General features: G+C 32.6%; 1 protein-coding gene across 1 annotated transcript in view; it reads left to right on the forward strand.

Annotated features, from left to right (window-relative positions):
• Positions 1 to 13,818, forward strand: part of AGBE (1,4-alpha-glucan-branching enzyme) — a 121,255-nt gene that overhangs the window by 66,137 nt on the left and 41,300 nt on the right. The window contains exons 8-10 of the mRNA XM_075362585.1: positions 6,622 to 6,693; positions 10,728 to 10,899; positions 13,155 to 13,364. Of these exons, the coding sequence (XP_075218700.1) occupies positions 6,622 to 6,693; positions 10,728 to 10,899; positions 13,155 to 13,364 (454 nt within the window). The remainder of the gene's footprint in view (positions 1 to 6,621; positions 6,694 to 10,727; positions 10,900 to 13,154; positions 13,365 to 13,818) is intronic.

Consider the following 13,818-nt stretch of genomic DNA (forward strand, 5'->3'; position numbering starts at 1 on the left):
ATTTAATAAATTTAAAATATTGAATTTCACTGAGTGCAGTCAGCATATAGAAGCCAGATGAGAGTACAGCTCCAAATGTGTGTGTGTGTGTTTTAGGTAGATGGAAGCAGATGTAACCTTCTAACTGCTGCTAATGACATGCACTTGTATGTGAGTTTGTTCATAAATAATTGTGACTGACTTCAGGAGATATCAACTAGATTCTCTCTCGAATAGGTATCTCCATCTTCATTCTTTGTTTTGTTCAGCTTGAGTACACCATGCAATTCTTTCAGATTATGCACTTTTATCAGAAATGAATTCAGACAATTAAAAAATTGTTGCCAATATTTAACAAATAAGTGATAATTAACTGTTACATACAGTGATATAAATTTCTACAGACATTGTTACTGACTACTAAAGTTTGAATTTTCACACTGAATATTTGATTTTTTAAACTACTCTGCTGTCAGAGAGGAAGTATGTTGGGATTATTTATGCTTCGTACTTTTCATTCTATATGCTATGAGTTCATGTACATTTCAGATTTGTAATTTTCTTCAGGCAAAGATCTGATATGGATATAAAACTAAAAATAGGCAGACTGTTGCACTTCTTACATCTAGGTTGCAGTTAACTAGTAAACATTGATGTATTAGTGTAGAATGCTTATTCAGTACGCTTCTATTAAGTGTTAAGAAAATTTCCTTTGTTTAAAAAAAAAGTTGAATGATGGCTAATAGAAACTCCTCTTTACTCTAAAAGAATTCCTGGAGTGTAATGTTAATGAAATTTTTAAATTTACAATATTTATTTAGTTGTATGATTTCAAAATGATGTGTATATGTTTATAAAATTCATTTTTTGCTTATATTGTAATGGGATTTGTATTATTATTATTATTATTATTATTATTATAATTTTTCTTTTTGAAGTTTTAGGGGCATCGACTACTTTGGTAATTAACCCCTTTCTATGTCAAAAAAAAATAAAGAGAATATTTCTCTCATCTGTGACAAAACACTAGTAATTTAGTCGGTAAACTAGTCTTGTCAATACAGATCATCTAATACATAGACATGTCATGGGATTAAAACCCCAAAAGAAAATGGCAATATGGCAACGGTGTAAAGGATCTTTGTCCCTTAAAATCGCTTAAAACTTACAGACTTAATCACTTCAAAAACACTTAAAATGCAAACTATTTTCAATGAAAGTCAAACTTTCAAATGCTGCTACAATATCACACGAATATTAAAAAATCCTATTTTCATTATAAAATTTATACAAGCACAGAAACTATCTCATTCTTTAATGCTGTTGCCTAGGATTTCCCTTAGGCCATCCTTTTTTGCTTTTCTTTTCCATCTTCCTAAAGGCCTTGATGTCGAATACCAAGGTATCTGAGCCTCGGGATGGAATAATCTGATCCTCTGCAATTAACCATGGAGGATTCCTTGCTACCGGCATCAGATGATATTGGCTCTGATGGTGGAGTCAGTAATGCATCAGAGTCAAGAGTTGATGCACTTCGTGCTAAAGCATGGGGGTAGCTGAAATCCTGGTTCTTTCCTTTATAGGGCTCCATGCCTTTTGGGGCTCCATTTTTGTTCGATCTAAATCTTTTTTTTCTAACAGCTTTATCTCCAGTTTTACAGTTCCCTGAATGGGGATTTTTTGATTGGACTTTTACTTTAGAAGTAGTTGGCTCAGGCTTTTGGTTTTGGCTTCATTTTGCTTCACTTGACTATGATTGTAGGCTCATTCTTGGGTTTTACAGAGTTCTTGAGAAACATCTGCTTTCTTCAGTGTTGGTTTTGGGTTATTTTGTCTTGATGGTCAATTCTTTAATTTGTGATCGATGTTATGTTTGACCATACTTGCCAAAGCTGGTGCCAGTTTAGAAATTACGTCCTTTGGTTTGAAAGAAGCTGCAGGAGTCGCAGCATCCTGATCATAAGACTTAAGCTTTTGTGATCTGCTGAGCACAATTTTTCTGGCTTCGAAGTAGCTGACCTTTTGAGTTGTCTTAACTTTCTGTATTGCTACTTCCTCCTTATAGATTGGACAATTTCATGATCTAGCAGAATGATGTCCAGGGCAGTTAACACAAACTGGTGGATCCTTGCAGGGGTCATCCAGATGTAATGGATCACTACATGGACAGATCTGTTTCCCCAGTGCATCACACCTTGGTATGCCTAAATTTCTGGCATCCAAAACATTGAAGTGGAGTCAGGATGAAAGGATAGACATCCAATCTTTGAAAGCCAGCCTTAATTTCCGCAGGGCACTTAGGTTTGTTAAATGTTAAAACGTGATGTGGATAGTACAACTTCTACGTTACATCGGGTGTTTCAACAATGACATGCAACAACTCCTTGTTCCTGAACCTCCTTGACGATCTCTTCTTTGGTGCAGTTTATAAGGTCCTTGCACACAAATCCCTTGGAGGTATTTAGTATACTGTGTAATACAACCTAAACATTGATGAGTCCTATTTTCATAGCTTTCAATTACTGTGATGACTGTAGCCCATAGCAGTCTTCCTTGTCTCTTTTACAGGTCTTCCTGCTGCTGACCTGATTCCACGAGTAATCACAAAAGGACTAACTTTAGCAAAATCCCCTTCTTTCTTCTCTATCACCTGATACTTTGGAATTGGTCGAAAGCTCTTAGGTTGAAACTTAGTTAGGATGTTCTTCTCTGGCTCACTGAACTCGACGCTCTTCCTTATCTTCGTTCTAAAGACAAAGGTTCTCCTAGACAAGGGTTTCTACGTTGACCCTCTGCCACAGAAGACATGTTTCCATAATCTATAGTATTATTAGTCAATATGTCATAAGGTGCGGGCAGAGAGACGATTGGGCATGTCCCAGATCAAAGATCCTTCCTGGGTTCTCCCGGTTAGCCACCTCACACACAATTTTAACCTAGGCTGGGTTATCATGCCTGACCCATGATACTGACATCCTCAGGGCTTGCACGTAGCAGTAAGGGCTTCATTATCCTCACAGGACAATTCTTGCCAAGGGCCAAACTGACTGACTCATGCTGAGCAGTGCAAGGCTTCAGCAGAGCTATGCTTACAGCAACCCACCCTCAATCTGACTCCACAACTGAAAAGAGGGATGAGCTCTCCCCATTCACACTCCAACCAGTGTTGACAAAACAGATCATGGCCTTGCCTCCTGCCACCACTGCAAACAGCAAAACCAAGAAGCACAACCACAACCAGATTGGGACTACCAATTCTGTACTACTCCACAGGGAGCTCCTGAGTAAAACCATTGCCCCATTGGCTGACAAGCAAAAGTACCAAAGTACCTATGTTGTTGCCCGCCCCAGGTGTGTGTGTAGATGTTATTGCATGGATGTGATGTTGGGTTTGTCCAGGACATTATTTTTTTCCTTTAGGTTTTATGGGCATCAACTAATTTGGTCATTAGCCCCCCAAAAAAAAAGGAAAATAAATTTCTTTCCCATCTCGATAAAAGCACTTGCAACTTAGTCAGAAGAGTCGTCGTGTCAATACAGATCATCTAATAAAGACTTTTTACAGGATATTAAAATCACTAAAGAAATACAGTATGCCAATGACGTAAAAGACCCTTGCCCCTTGAAAACGATTAAAACAAACACATTAAACTAGTTATAAAACGCTTTAAAACTTGTTAAAACACTAAATACACAAACCATTTCTGTCAAAATCCCCCAAAAAAATAATCAAAATAAATTAAAACAGTCAATATAATTTATCAAAACCACATTAGAACTTACGTCCTCTTAAGTTCTATCGCCTAGGTTTACCACCATCCAGGGTAGATGGATTCATCTGATCCTCTGCAATAAATCTCGGAGGATCTCCTGCAGCTGGTATCAGATGATACCAGCTTCAATGGAGCGATCAGCAGTGCAATTGTGTAGAAACTCGATGCAATTCCCATTAGAGTGTGTGGGGTGCTGAAGTGCTCACCCTCTTGTTTAAAGGCCTTCGTGCTTTTGGAGCCACCATCTTTCAAAATCTTTTTCTTCTAACATTTTTACTTCTGGCTTCTCAGATTCCTGTATGGGGACTTTTCTTCATATGAACTTGGATTTGCGTTGTATTTGACTCAGATTTTCTCTGAATGTTTGCTTCATTTGGGTTCCCGTTAGAACTGGTCAAAGGCCCAATCCTTTGTGGAGAAGAAGTCTTTGTTTTAGTAATATCCACTACCTTCTGGAGTAGTTTATGACTAATTTCTTTAACTGGTTTCATTTTTTAATTCTCATTAATGATGCGTTCGACCATCTTGAATAATGCTGGTGCCAGTTCAGATATCATGTCTCCTGTTTTAAAGGAAGCTGCAGCAGCAACCTGAGCACAGGATGCAGTCTTCAGTGATGTACTAGTCACAGTTTTCTTTGCATCATAGCAACTGGCCTTCTGTACGGTCTTCAGTTCTGGGATAGCTACTTCTTGTTTATAAACTGGACAGTTATGCGATCTTGCTGAGTGGTGTCCATGACAATTGACATACACAGGTGGATCCCTGCATGGGTCATTGAGGCTCAATGGCTCATCACACACACAAATTTGTCTCCTTGTACATGGTGCTGTTGTGTCTCCAAATTTGTGGCTCCCAAAACACAGCAATGGAATTGGGATGAATGGATAAACATCAAGTCATTGAAATCCAGCTTTTATCTTTTCTGGACGCTTGGGTCGGCTGAACGTCAGTACTTGCAGCGCAGAGGGTACAACTTCTCCATTGCATTGTGTGTTCAATCTTTGACATGCAACAACTCCATGTGAGTGAAGCTCTTCAATGATTTCTTCTGTACAGTTTACAGAACTCCCGTACAGTTTAGTAGGTCTCTGCACACAACACCCTTGGAAGAATTTAAAGTACCATGTGGGACAATTTCAGTGTTGATGAGTTCCATCTTCTTTGCTTTAAGTAGCAGTGACAACTGTAGGTAGTTGACGGTCTCAACAAATAATCCTGTCATAGTCTTTTTTTCCTTAACAAATCCTCCTGCTGCTTAACAAGTGCTCCTGATGCCTTGAGGTATCACAAAAGGGCTAATCTAAAAAAAATCACTTTCTCTTGAAACAAGGTATTTAGAAATAAGTCCACCACTCTTCGGTCTAAACTTGGTTTGATCCATCTTTTCCAAAACTCTGCATTCTTCTTTATTGCTGAACTCTACTTATTTACTCCCCTTCACTTCCGAAGAGAGAGGTTCTTCAATATGAGGGTATTTACATGGACCCCTACCCTGGAAAGTTGTGGAAGTAGAAGTTTTCATAAACCTATAATTCACCAGTTGATATATCACAAGGTGCAGGCAGAGAGATGGTTGGGTATGCCCCGGATCATTGATCCTGCCTGGGTTCGCCCAGTCAGCTGCCTCCCAATTTGGGCCGGGAAGTCAGGTACTCCTTGATCCACGATACCAACATCCCAGGGCTCACATGTAACAGTAAGGGCTCTGATTCCCTTATATGGGACAATCCCTGTCAAGGGACGAAGTGGGCGACTCACACCGGGCGATGCAAGACTTCAGCAGAGCAAGGTCACAGCAGCCGAGTAGAAGGATAACCACTCCTTCCAGTTGGTAGAACCAGATCATGGTTATGCATCCTGCCACTGCTGCAAACAGTGAAACCAAGAAGCGCAATCAAAACAGCTTGGACAGCTTGGGACTGCCAATCTTGTACTCCACAGGGAGCAAGAAGACCATTGCCCTGTTGGTTGACATAAGTGAAAGTACCGAAGGACCATGTCATTGCATGCCTCAGACGTGTGTGTAGGTGTTGGACTTTGTCCGGGACGTTATTATTATTATTTTTGTCATCATCATCGTCATTACCAACATCACCATCTACTCTTCAGTGATAAGAATGTCAAGTGACTGGGAACATCTGTTAATTCTTAATTTATATATGAGTAATAATAATAATTTGCTTCTAGACGTTGGTCAGATAGAAGTGTGACTTTAAAAAATGTTGGTCTTAGTATCCTAATCAATATTTTTTGCTATTTTAACTTTTTATCAAAGTAATGGAATTAAATCATGATTGTTTTTGAAGGATTTGTTATGGTTTAGGTTTTGTATAAAATTGTTGATGGCATTTTTTGGATTCAGATTGGTCTTCAAGTTTATGACTGCTGTTTATCACAAAAGCATAATAAATAAAGTGTATTTATCTTAGTAGGTAGAAAGCTGTAAACTATAAATAAAATTCTAATAAGAGTATGAAACAATGATTAATTTATATAAAAAAAAGTAAGAAGCTATTTTGTTTTTATGTAATAAATAAAAATTTTGTTTCATATCTAAATGAAAAACATGCCAATCTCAATATATGCCAACAGAATGTCTTGGCTGATGCTGCAACAGGCCTGTACATTTTTTCTTATAAAAGGAAAATTAGTGAATGCAAATGCATTCCATTGGAACTTTCAGGTGACTGTAATTTTCAGATGATTTTTTTTTTTGTTTTTTCTTTAATATGTGTCATAATCATAAAGATTATGAATAATAATAAAAAGTTAAAAAATGTATTATCTTCAGTTGTGTGACTTAGGTATCTTAAATTTATACCATAGATGATAAGATATTGGTTCATTTAATGTATTTTGGTTTCAGATATGAAGTTTTAAGATTTCTACTTTCAAATTTACGTTGGTATGTTGAGGAGTACAGATTTGATGGCTTTCGGTTAGTATATTTTTATATTCTTTTTATTATGTACAAATTATATATAATTAAATGTTTTTTGTTGGTATTAAAGTAGAGTAAAATTTTACTTTTCAGATCAGTTTTTTAAAACTTTTCTCTAAAACAATTTTAGCAGTCACTACCAATAGTAGTGACTGCTAAAATAAGGCTTTGTCTCCTTGAGCCTCTGCCTTTCCTTGCTTAGGTCTAGCACTATGTCAGAATGATTGTTTGTACTAGTCACCATATTTATATTACTGTTTGTTATATTAATAAATTCATTTCAATTCTGATTAATCATAAATTGTAAAAGATCATAAAAATAGAAATTTTTCTGATAAATCTGACAAACGTTCATCAAGAAGTAATGTAAACAAAATAAATTTTCATTATTAGTTTCAAATCGCATTGCGTATTTTGCAGTAAAAAATATGCAATATAATTTAATTATAATATGCAATTATAAACCATGCCAGATACTATAAAATATTTTTAATAACTTACCTCAAAATGGTTTCAGTGGTCTTTGTAACAGTCTTCGATGACTGTTGCTGCTGTTTTCTCATTGGCATCAGTTGATGTTACTGACTGCTGGCAGTTTTTTTAATTTGTATTTACAATGCACGGAAGGAAAATTCATTGTTTTAAATTCCTTAAATTTGCAGTTGCAAAAATCTGAAAGGGGCATTTCTTATTGTTGTCTTATTTTATTTCATATTTAACAAATCACAACAGAAATTTGACTGAGAATCAAATCAGTTTCACTGAGCACATCTGTATCCTTTTGTATAAGGTGATGAAAGACAAACAGTAGCTGGGCCCAAAAATCCAATAAAAGAAACAAGAATTGATACTTACCTTGAGCAAGGTATGTATTTTATATAAATATAGTTAAATATTATTTGAATTCTCAGATTATAAAATGAATATTTTTTTAAAATTTTACATAAGTATTATGAAAATCATTAGATGTCTGATATGAATAAACTTTTATTACTAAAAATATTCTTCACAAAAAGGGTTCTCCTTTTTGGATTTCTCCAATTATCATATTTTATGTTACTTTCATAATAATCGGTAAGAATCCATTACTCTGGCCTGCTATACCTATCTTATTACACTATACATATATATATATTGTTGCATGTTCGTGGTTTGACAAGGATATTGAGAGAGTAACAGACATAAAACTTTTTTATAAATTCAATTTACTACTCTAAAAACATTGAAAGTAAATAAAAATAATGACAATAAATATAAATAACATTTAGAATAGTAATTAAAATAAAAAGAAAAGATTTATTTAATGATTGTTAAATTATAAATACCAGAGTACAGTCCAATTTACTAGAAACATTATAATGACTGATAGAAACTAATATTGCATTAACAATAAGACAACAATAGAACATTCTAAAGTTCATACAATTCACTTTCTGCAAATATTATTTTTACTCTTTGTAAAAGAACTACCCTACACTTTATGAATGAATAGAAAATTTTGTCACTTTCACTACTCTTTGCCAATAATTCACCAAACAACCCCTTGTATTCACTCATGTCCACACTGGAATACTAGTGATATACTCTATACTTGTTACCAAATACTGATGTCACTGTTATCACAAATGCATCTAACATGGCCTCACAGAACTACTCACTCTGTCCGCTGGTCCTTGGTAGTATTTATATCCCTTGGCCTGCAGAACCAGTACCCAACTCATCCCTTTCATTGTTGAAGCATAATAATTTTCATTGTCCGTGCCTTTACGTTTTTGTATAACTTCGTATTCAGATCCAGTAATTCTTCTGGTTGAACAAGAGCTTTGGGAGATGCCATTGTCTGTATTACAAAGAATAAATTGTTAAACAGACCCGTTATTCTAAGAAAAGAATCGCTTTTATTTCCTTCTAGATTCTTCTTTTCATTACTTTCTCTTTTTTTCTTGATTGGAAGAAGCCCATTAACCTGGTGGCCCGTTATACTGATCCTGTTACAATATATTTATTTAATACCTGGTTACATAGTAACAGTATAGAGACATTATATCTTTAATACTCTGCAGAGTTGCCATGGCATCTACACAGTCGGGTGTAATACAAAAAATAAAAATTTAACAAAAAAAAAAACCAGTAATACAAGAAATAATAAATATTTTAAAAAATATAAGAACTTAAAATTAAAACATAAAAACAAAAGTAATGATATCTTCCAATACAGTCACTTAAGTGTTCATCATTGTGAAATAACCTTATTTTAAGTTCATTCGTCTTAGAGCGTTTTCTAATATTTTTTTTACAATTTTTTGATACTAGACTTTTACTTTCAAGAGGTAGATTATTAGAAGTATATTTGTGATTTCTTCTGTCAATTTCTTTATTTATTCTCAATAATTGAATGAATCCATTATATATATATATATATATATATATGTGTGTGTGTGTGTGTGTGTGTGTATTTACAATGGTTCTTGTCTAACTTGTCTTAGCAGACTGAAATAATAGTGCCTTAAAAATAGAATTAGCTCACACTTTAAATTCAAGTGTTAGTGTTTATATATATGTATATAAAATAGTTAACATAAATTACTTGAATAACATATCAAAATGGTAAACTGTAATATAAAGTCACCAATTTATACTACAAGCATTTCAAATTCATGTATTAGATATATAATATCAGTTAAAAAATACATTAGGTAATATTAGCATCTTTGCATGTAAAAAATACATTTTTAATATTAATACTAAAATAAAAAAGTAAGTTTTAGTATTTGCAGCTGACCAATTTCCTAAATACTTAGTGATCTCATAAAACTAATTTTTGTGCTAAATTCAGTTCTTGAGTGTGTCTCAGCTGACCTGTTTTACATTACAGTGTTGGTACAAAATTATCCTACATATTTTAGGGTTATAAATTAAATGCAGTATTTTATAATTGTGCCATTCAATTTTAATTTCTTTAAAATATTATATATTATAAAGCACTGCAGAGAGTTTTTTTCTGAAGATAACAAGAAGTTATTGACATTAGTACTAATACAAACTAGTAATAAAAATATGTTAAAATTTTATTTCATTATTTAACAAAATTACCCAAGTTTAAACACATGGTGTACTGTAAAAAAAGGAATTATTACATAACCATAAAGCTTCACATTTATTAAATAAAGGTCATGTGTACATAGGTTGAATGTTACATTTATAAAAAATTACAATTATGAAGCATTGTTTTACACTCATTTTAAAATGCATAAATCTTTAAAAGAAGGATTCTCAGTTCACTGATAAAAGCAAAGTGAAAAAAGAAAGCAAGTGAAACTAATAATTACAAACAATTACAGTGTATGAAATTAATACTATATGGTTGTATAAATTTTTATTTGACTAATTAATCCATAGTTTCAGAAGTTTTTTGTAACTTCATTATAGTTTTTAATTAGTTTGTTTATTGATGATTTTTATTACTTTCTCGAGATGTACATTTAAAAGACAAATAATTATTCAGGATTTGTTTTTTAAATATGTAATAATTAAAAAGAATATATGTTTTTATTTTGACTTCTGACCATAGAAAATTAGACTATCCATGCAGTGGAAAGAAATGAAGGAGGGGGGTCATATTAGAATAAAAGAGGGAGGTAGTAGTGGACACTAGGGCTCAGCTTCCACAAAAAGCAATGTCTATGTAGAAAAACTGCTCTGACATAAGTTTCAGTTCAAACACATATTTTGAACATCATTAAACTGTAATTAGTCTATTAAACCCTGTGTAATACATTTTTATGACTAAAATTTAAGCTCAGCTATAGGCTACGTTTATGTACCCGTAAAGCTATCACAAGGAGTAAGATGGATTGTGAAACATATGTATTGTTATTGAACTTGTCTAAAGCATTATCCAACAAACTAAATTTTTAGTTTAAATTTTTTGACAAGATATGGATTCTGATTATTAATTAATAGCATAATATTTTATTGAGTATATAAAACTTGATTGAAACTGGGGATAATTTGTGTAATCGTTATTTCAGATTTGATGGTGTGACATCTATGCTTTATCACTCTAGAGGTATTGGACAAGGATTCAGTGGTCATTATGATGAATACTTTGGTTTAAATGTCGATACCGAAGCTGTTGTGTATCTTATGCTAGCTAATTACATGCTTCATCAGTTTTATCCTGATATGGTTACTATTGCCGAGGTAATTATTTTTTCATCAGAGAAAATTAATAATAATATATGATCATTTAGGCATAAATGTGAATCTTTTTATTATTTTTATAAAACTTGGATAATCGCTGTGTTCATTAATTTATTTACATGTACATACAGATTATGTCGTAAATTATGCATAATTACAAAAATATATTGTATTTACTTCTTTCATTCACATACTGTTTTATTTGAATGAATCTTTGTTTTTTGTACTCTTAATTTTATTATGCTAATGTATGACTAAATTTATGTTGGTATATTACATTTTAAATTAATAACTAGATGCTTTGAACCCTGGTTAGCAGTAATGCAGAACATGATTAGTTTGTGCTCTGTGCTGGACACTGCACATTCAGCAGTCTCTTGTATTTTTTTTTGTTTACTATTTATTATGTGTAGTAATTATTCATATAGCAACAGCAGGTTGACCACCCAGTATCAGTTACTGTTGGATGAAAATTAATTTTGTGGTTGCTGTGAATTTGTGAAAAATAAAATTGAATTTTGAAAAATGTTGTGCCTGACCTGGACTTGAACCTGGAACATCTGCATGAAAGGTAGCGATGCTACCAAAGTATTTGGCACATTCATTATTACCATTGACATTACACACTATACAGCAACATACCGTGTGTGTTGCTATGTTGTATAATGTACCCCTTACCTGGAATTGATGATCTAAATGCATATGCATAGATTGTTTTTTATGTATTTGATTTAGATCCTTGACCTCATGTGATGTTTTCATCTAAGTTTTTGTATTACTATGACAAAATGCCTTTTAAAGTATATTCTTAACACCTTATAATTCTACATGTATTTTACAAGTCATCCATCTTCATTTAGCTTTTATTTGTGGCTCTATTTCATGTAAAAGTTTGTTTTAATGAGGGTCAGAATGTCGTAAAGAATTGTCATAACAAATTGCCACTGTGAAATATAATTTTCAATCGGTTTAATATGTATAAATGTTGTGAAATTTTTCCACTTGTTTCCTAAATGTATGGTACATCAAATGTGTATTACACTAATGACATGAAAGAATACTTGAATGTATATAAATAAATGTGAATACATATATGTAGTTGTATGACTATGTACTCTATATCAGAATGTAGGACGTTACAAAAATACAGAAATACTTAAGTGGTTTGTCTCTATTGCAGGCACTTCATCTCCAATAAATTTTAGAAGTGAGAAGGTAATATGATTTTTAATCCACCTTAGAAGCAATCAGTTATTGTAAAACTTGAGTAATTCAGTTTTTAAAATTTGTATTTTTTTAATCGGTAATATAGTACTAGTTACATGTAGTTAAGTATAACTATGTATTTTTCTTGTTTTTTCATATTTAAAAAAATATTCTACCATATTTGGTATTACGATAAATAATAAACTGATAAAAAAGGATTGTAAGGAAAAGAGGGTCAACAGCCTGTTTATTTTATTCAGCTTTCTGATGGCAGTGTCTCTGTTCTAGATGGTAGTGGAGAGGAACATATAACAGTACATCATGTACAAGATGCAAACAGATTTGTTTCCACAACATAGTTGTCTTATATTCAAACAACAAGAAAACTACCATATCTTTGTTATTTTCCTCATTATTTTTTTTTTTTTAATCTCAAACTTGGCAAAAAATAATCATCTATCTTGTATTTGTATGAAAGTTATTTGTGTGACAATTTGACGTCTTCCATTTGTTCAGTCAGAGGAATTTGAAAGTGTAGTGAAACTTACCGATTTCACATGTAATAATAAAACAAAAACAACAATAATAAAACAAATTAACTCATTTAAAATAGTTAAGAGTTGCAAATACAAAGAAAAACTAAACAATTTGTCATTATTAGTTGCAGTATCAGGTTTCCTATAATTTTTGGCATTTTCATTACTGTACTATTTCATTTTAACTCGACATTTTAGTTAACTTTTTTATACCTATCCTTTTGTTTTATGAACTTACATATTTTGAGATAATACTGCCTTACGAAAGGTTATAAACAGAATTACAGTTTTGCGAATTTGCTTTGTTCTGTTTGGGTGACTATCCTTGAAACTGTGCTGATAATTTTAGATCCTGGTGACCAAAGACACCAATAACTTTGACATTGAAATGCTGTTAAAAGTAAATCACACCTGTAATTGAGTTTTAATAGTACGTTAATGGATTTTACTTTAATTAACGGATGTATGATATATATCATATTAAAAATTTTAATGCTATAATTCTGTTCATAGGATGTTTCAGGAATGCCAGGATCTTGTCGTCCTGTAGATGAAGGTGGAATTGGTTTTGATTATCGTCTTGCGATGGCTATTCCAGATAAATGGATTAAATTGTTGAAAGAAGTAAAGGATGAAGACTGGAGTATGGGAAATATCATTCATACATTAGCTAATCGTCGCTGGATGGAAAAGACCGTAGCTTATGCTGAATCTCATGATCAGGTGTGTGTGTATTTATGTACTTAAAGTACTTGAATTAAGTAGAAAAGAATTAGTTTTTTGTTAAATCATCTTTGTAATCTAATGATGTTTTTGTGAACCGTACAAAAACTTGATTTATTACATCTGTTAACATTGTTATAATTAATATCAGACAGTATTTCATGGTGCTTTTGATGGGGTATTACCTGTTAGACAGGAATGTTATGTCACTATTATATTTTTTTAAATATTCCATTTTGCTGTAATCATCTGTTTTATTAACTAATTTTTTTGTATATATTTTTAAGAAACCAAACAATCGAAACACTTGTCTTATAGTAGTTCTTTCACAGTCCCAACTACATTATTCACCAAACATTAAATATTAATGCATTAAGTTAAAGTAACAGTTTTTCATGTTGTAATGTATTCATAATGTTTCTTGCTGTCATGACAGTCCAGAATGATTGTTTTA

This window comes from Lycorma delicatula, chromosome 4 (genome assembly GCF_047948215.1).
Source record: "Lycorma delicatula isolate Av1 chromosome 4, ASM4794821v1, whole genome shotgun sequence".
Taxonomy (NCBI): domain Eukaryota; kingdom Metazoa; phylum Arthropoda; class Insecta; order Hemiptera; family Fulgoridae; genus Lycorma; species Lycorma delicatula.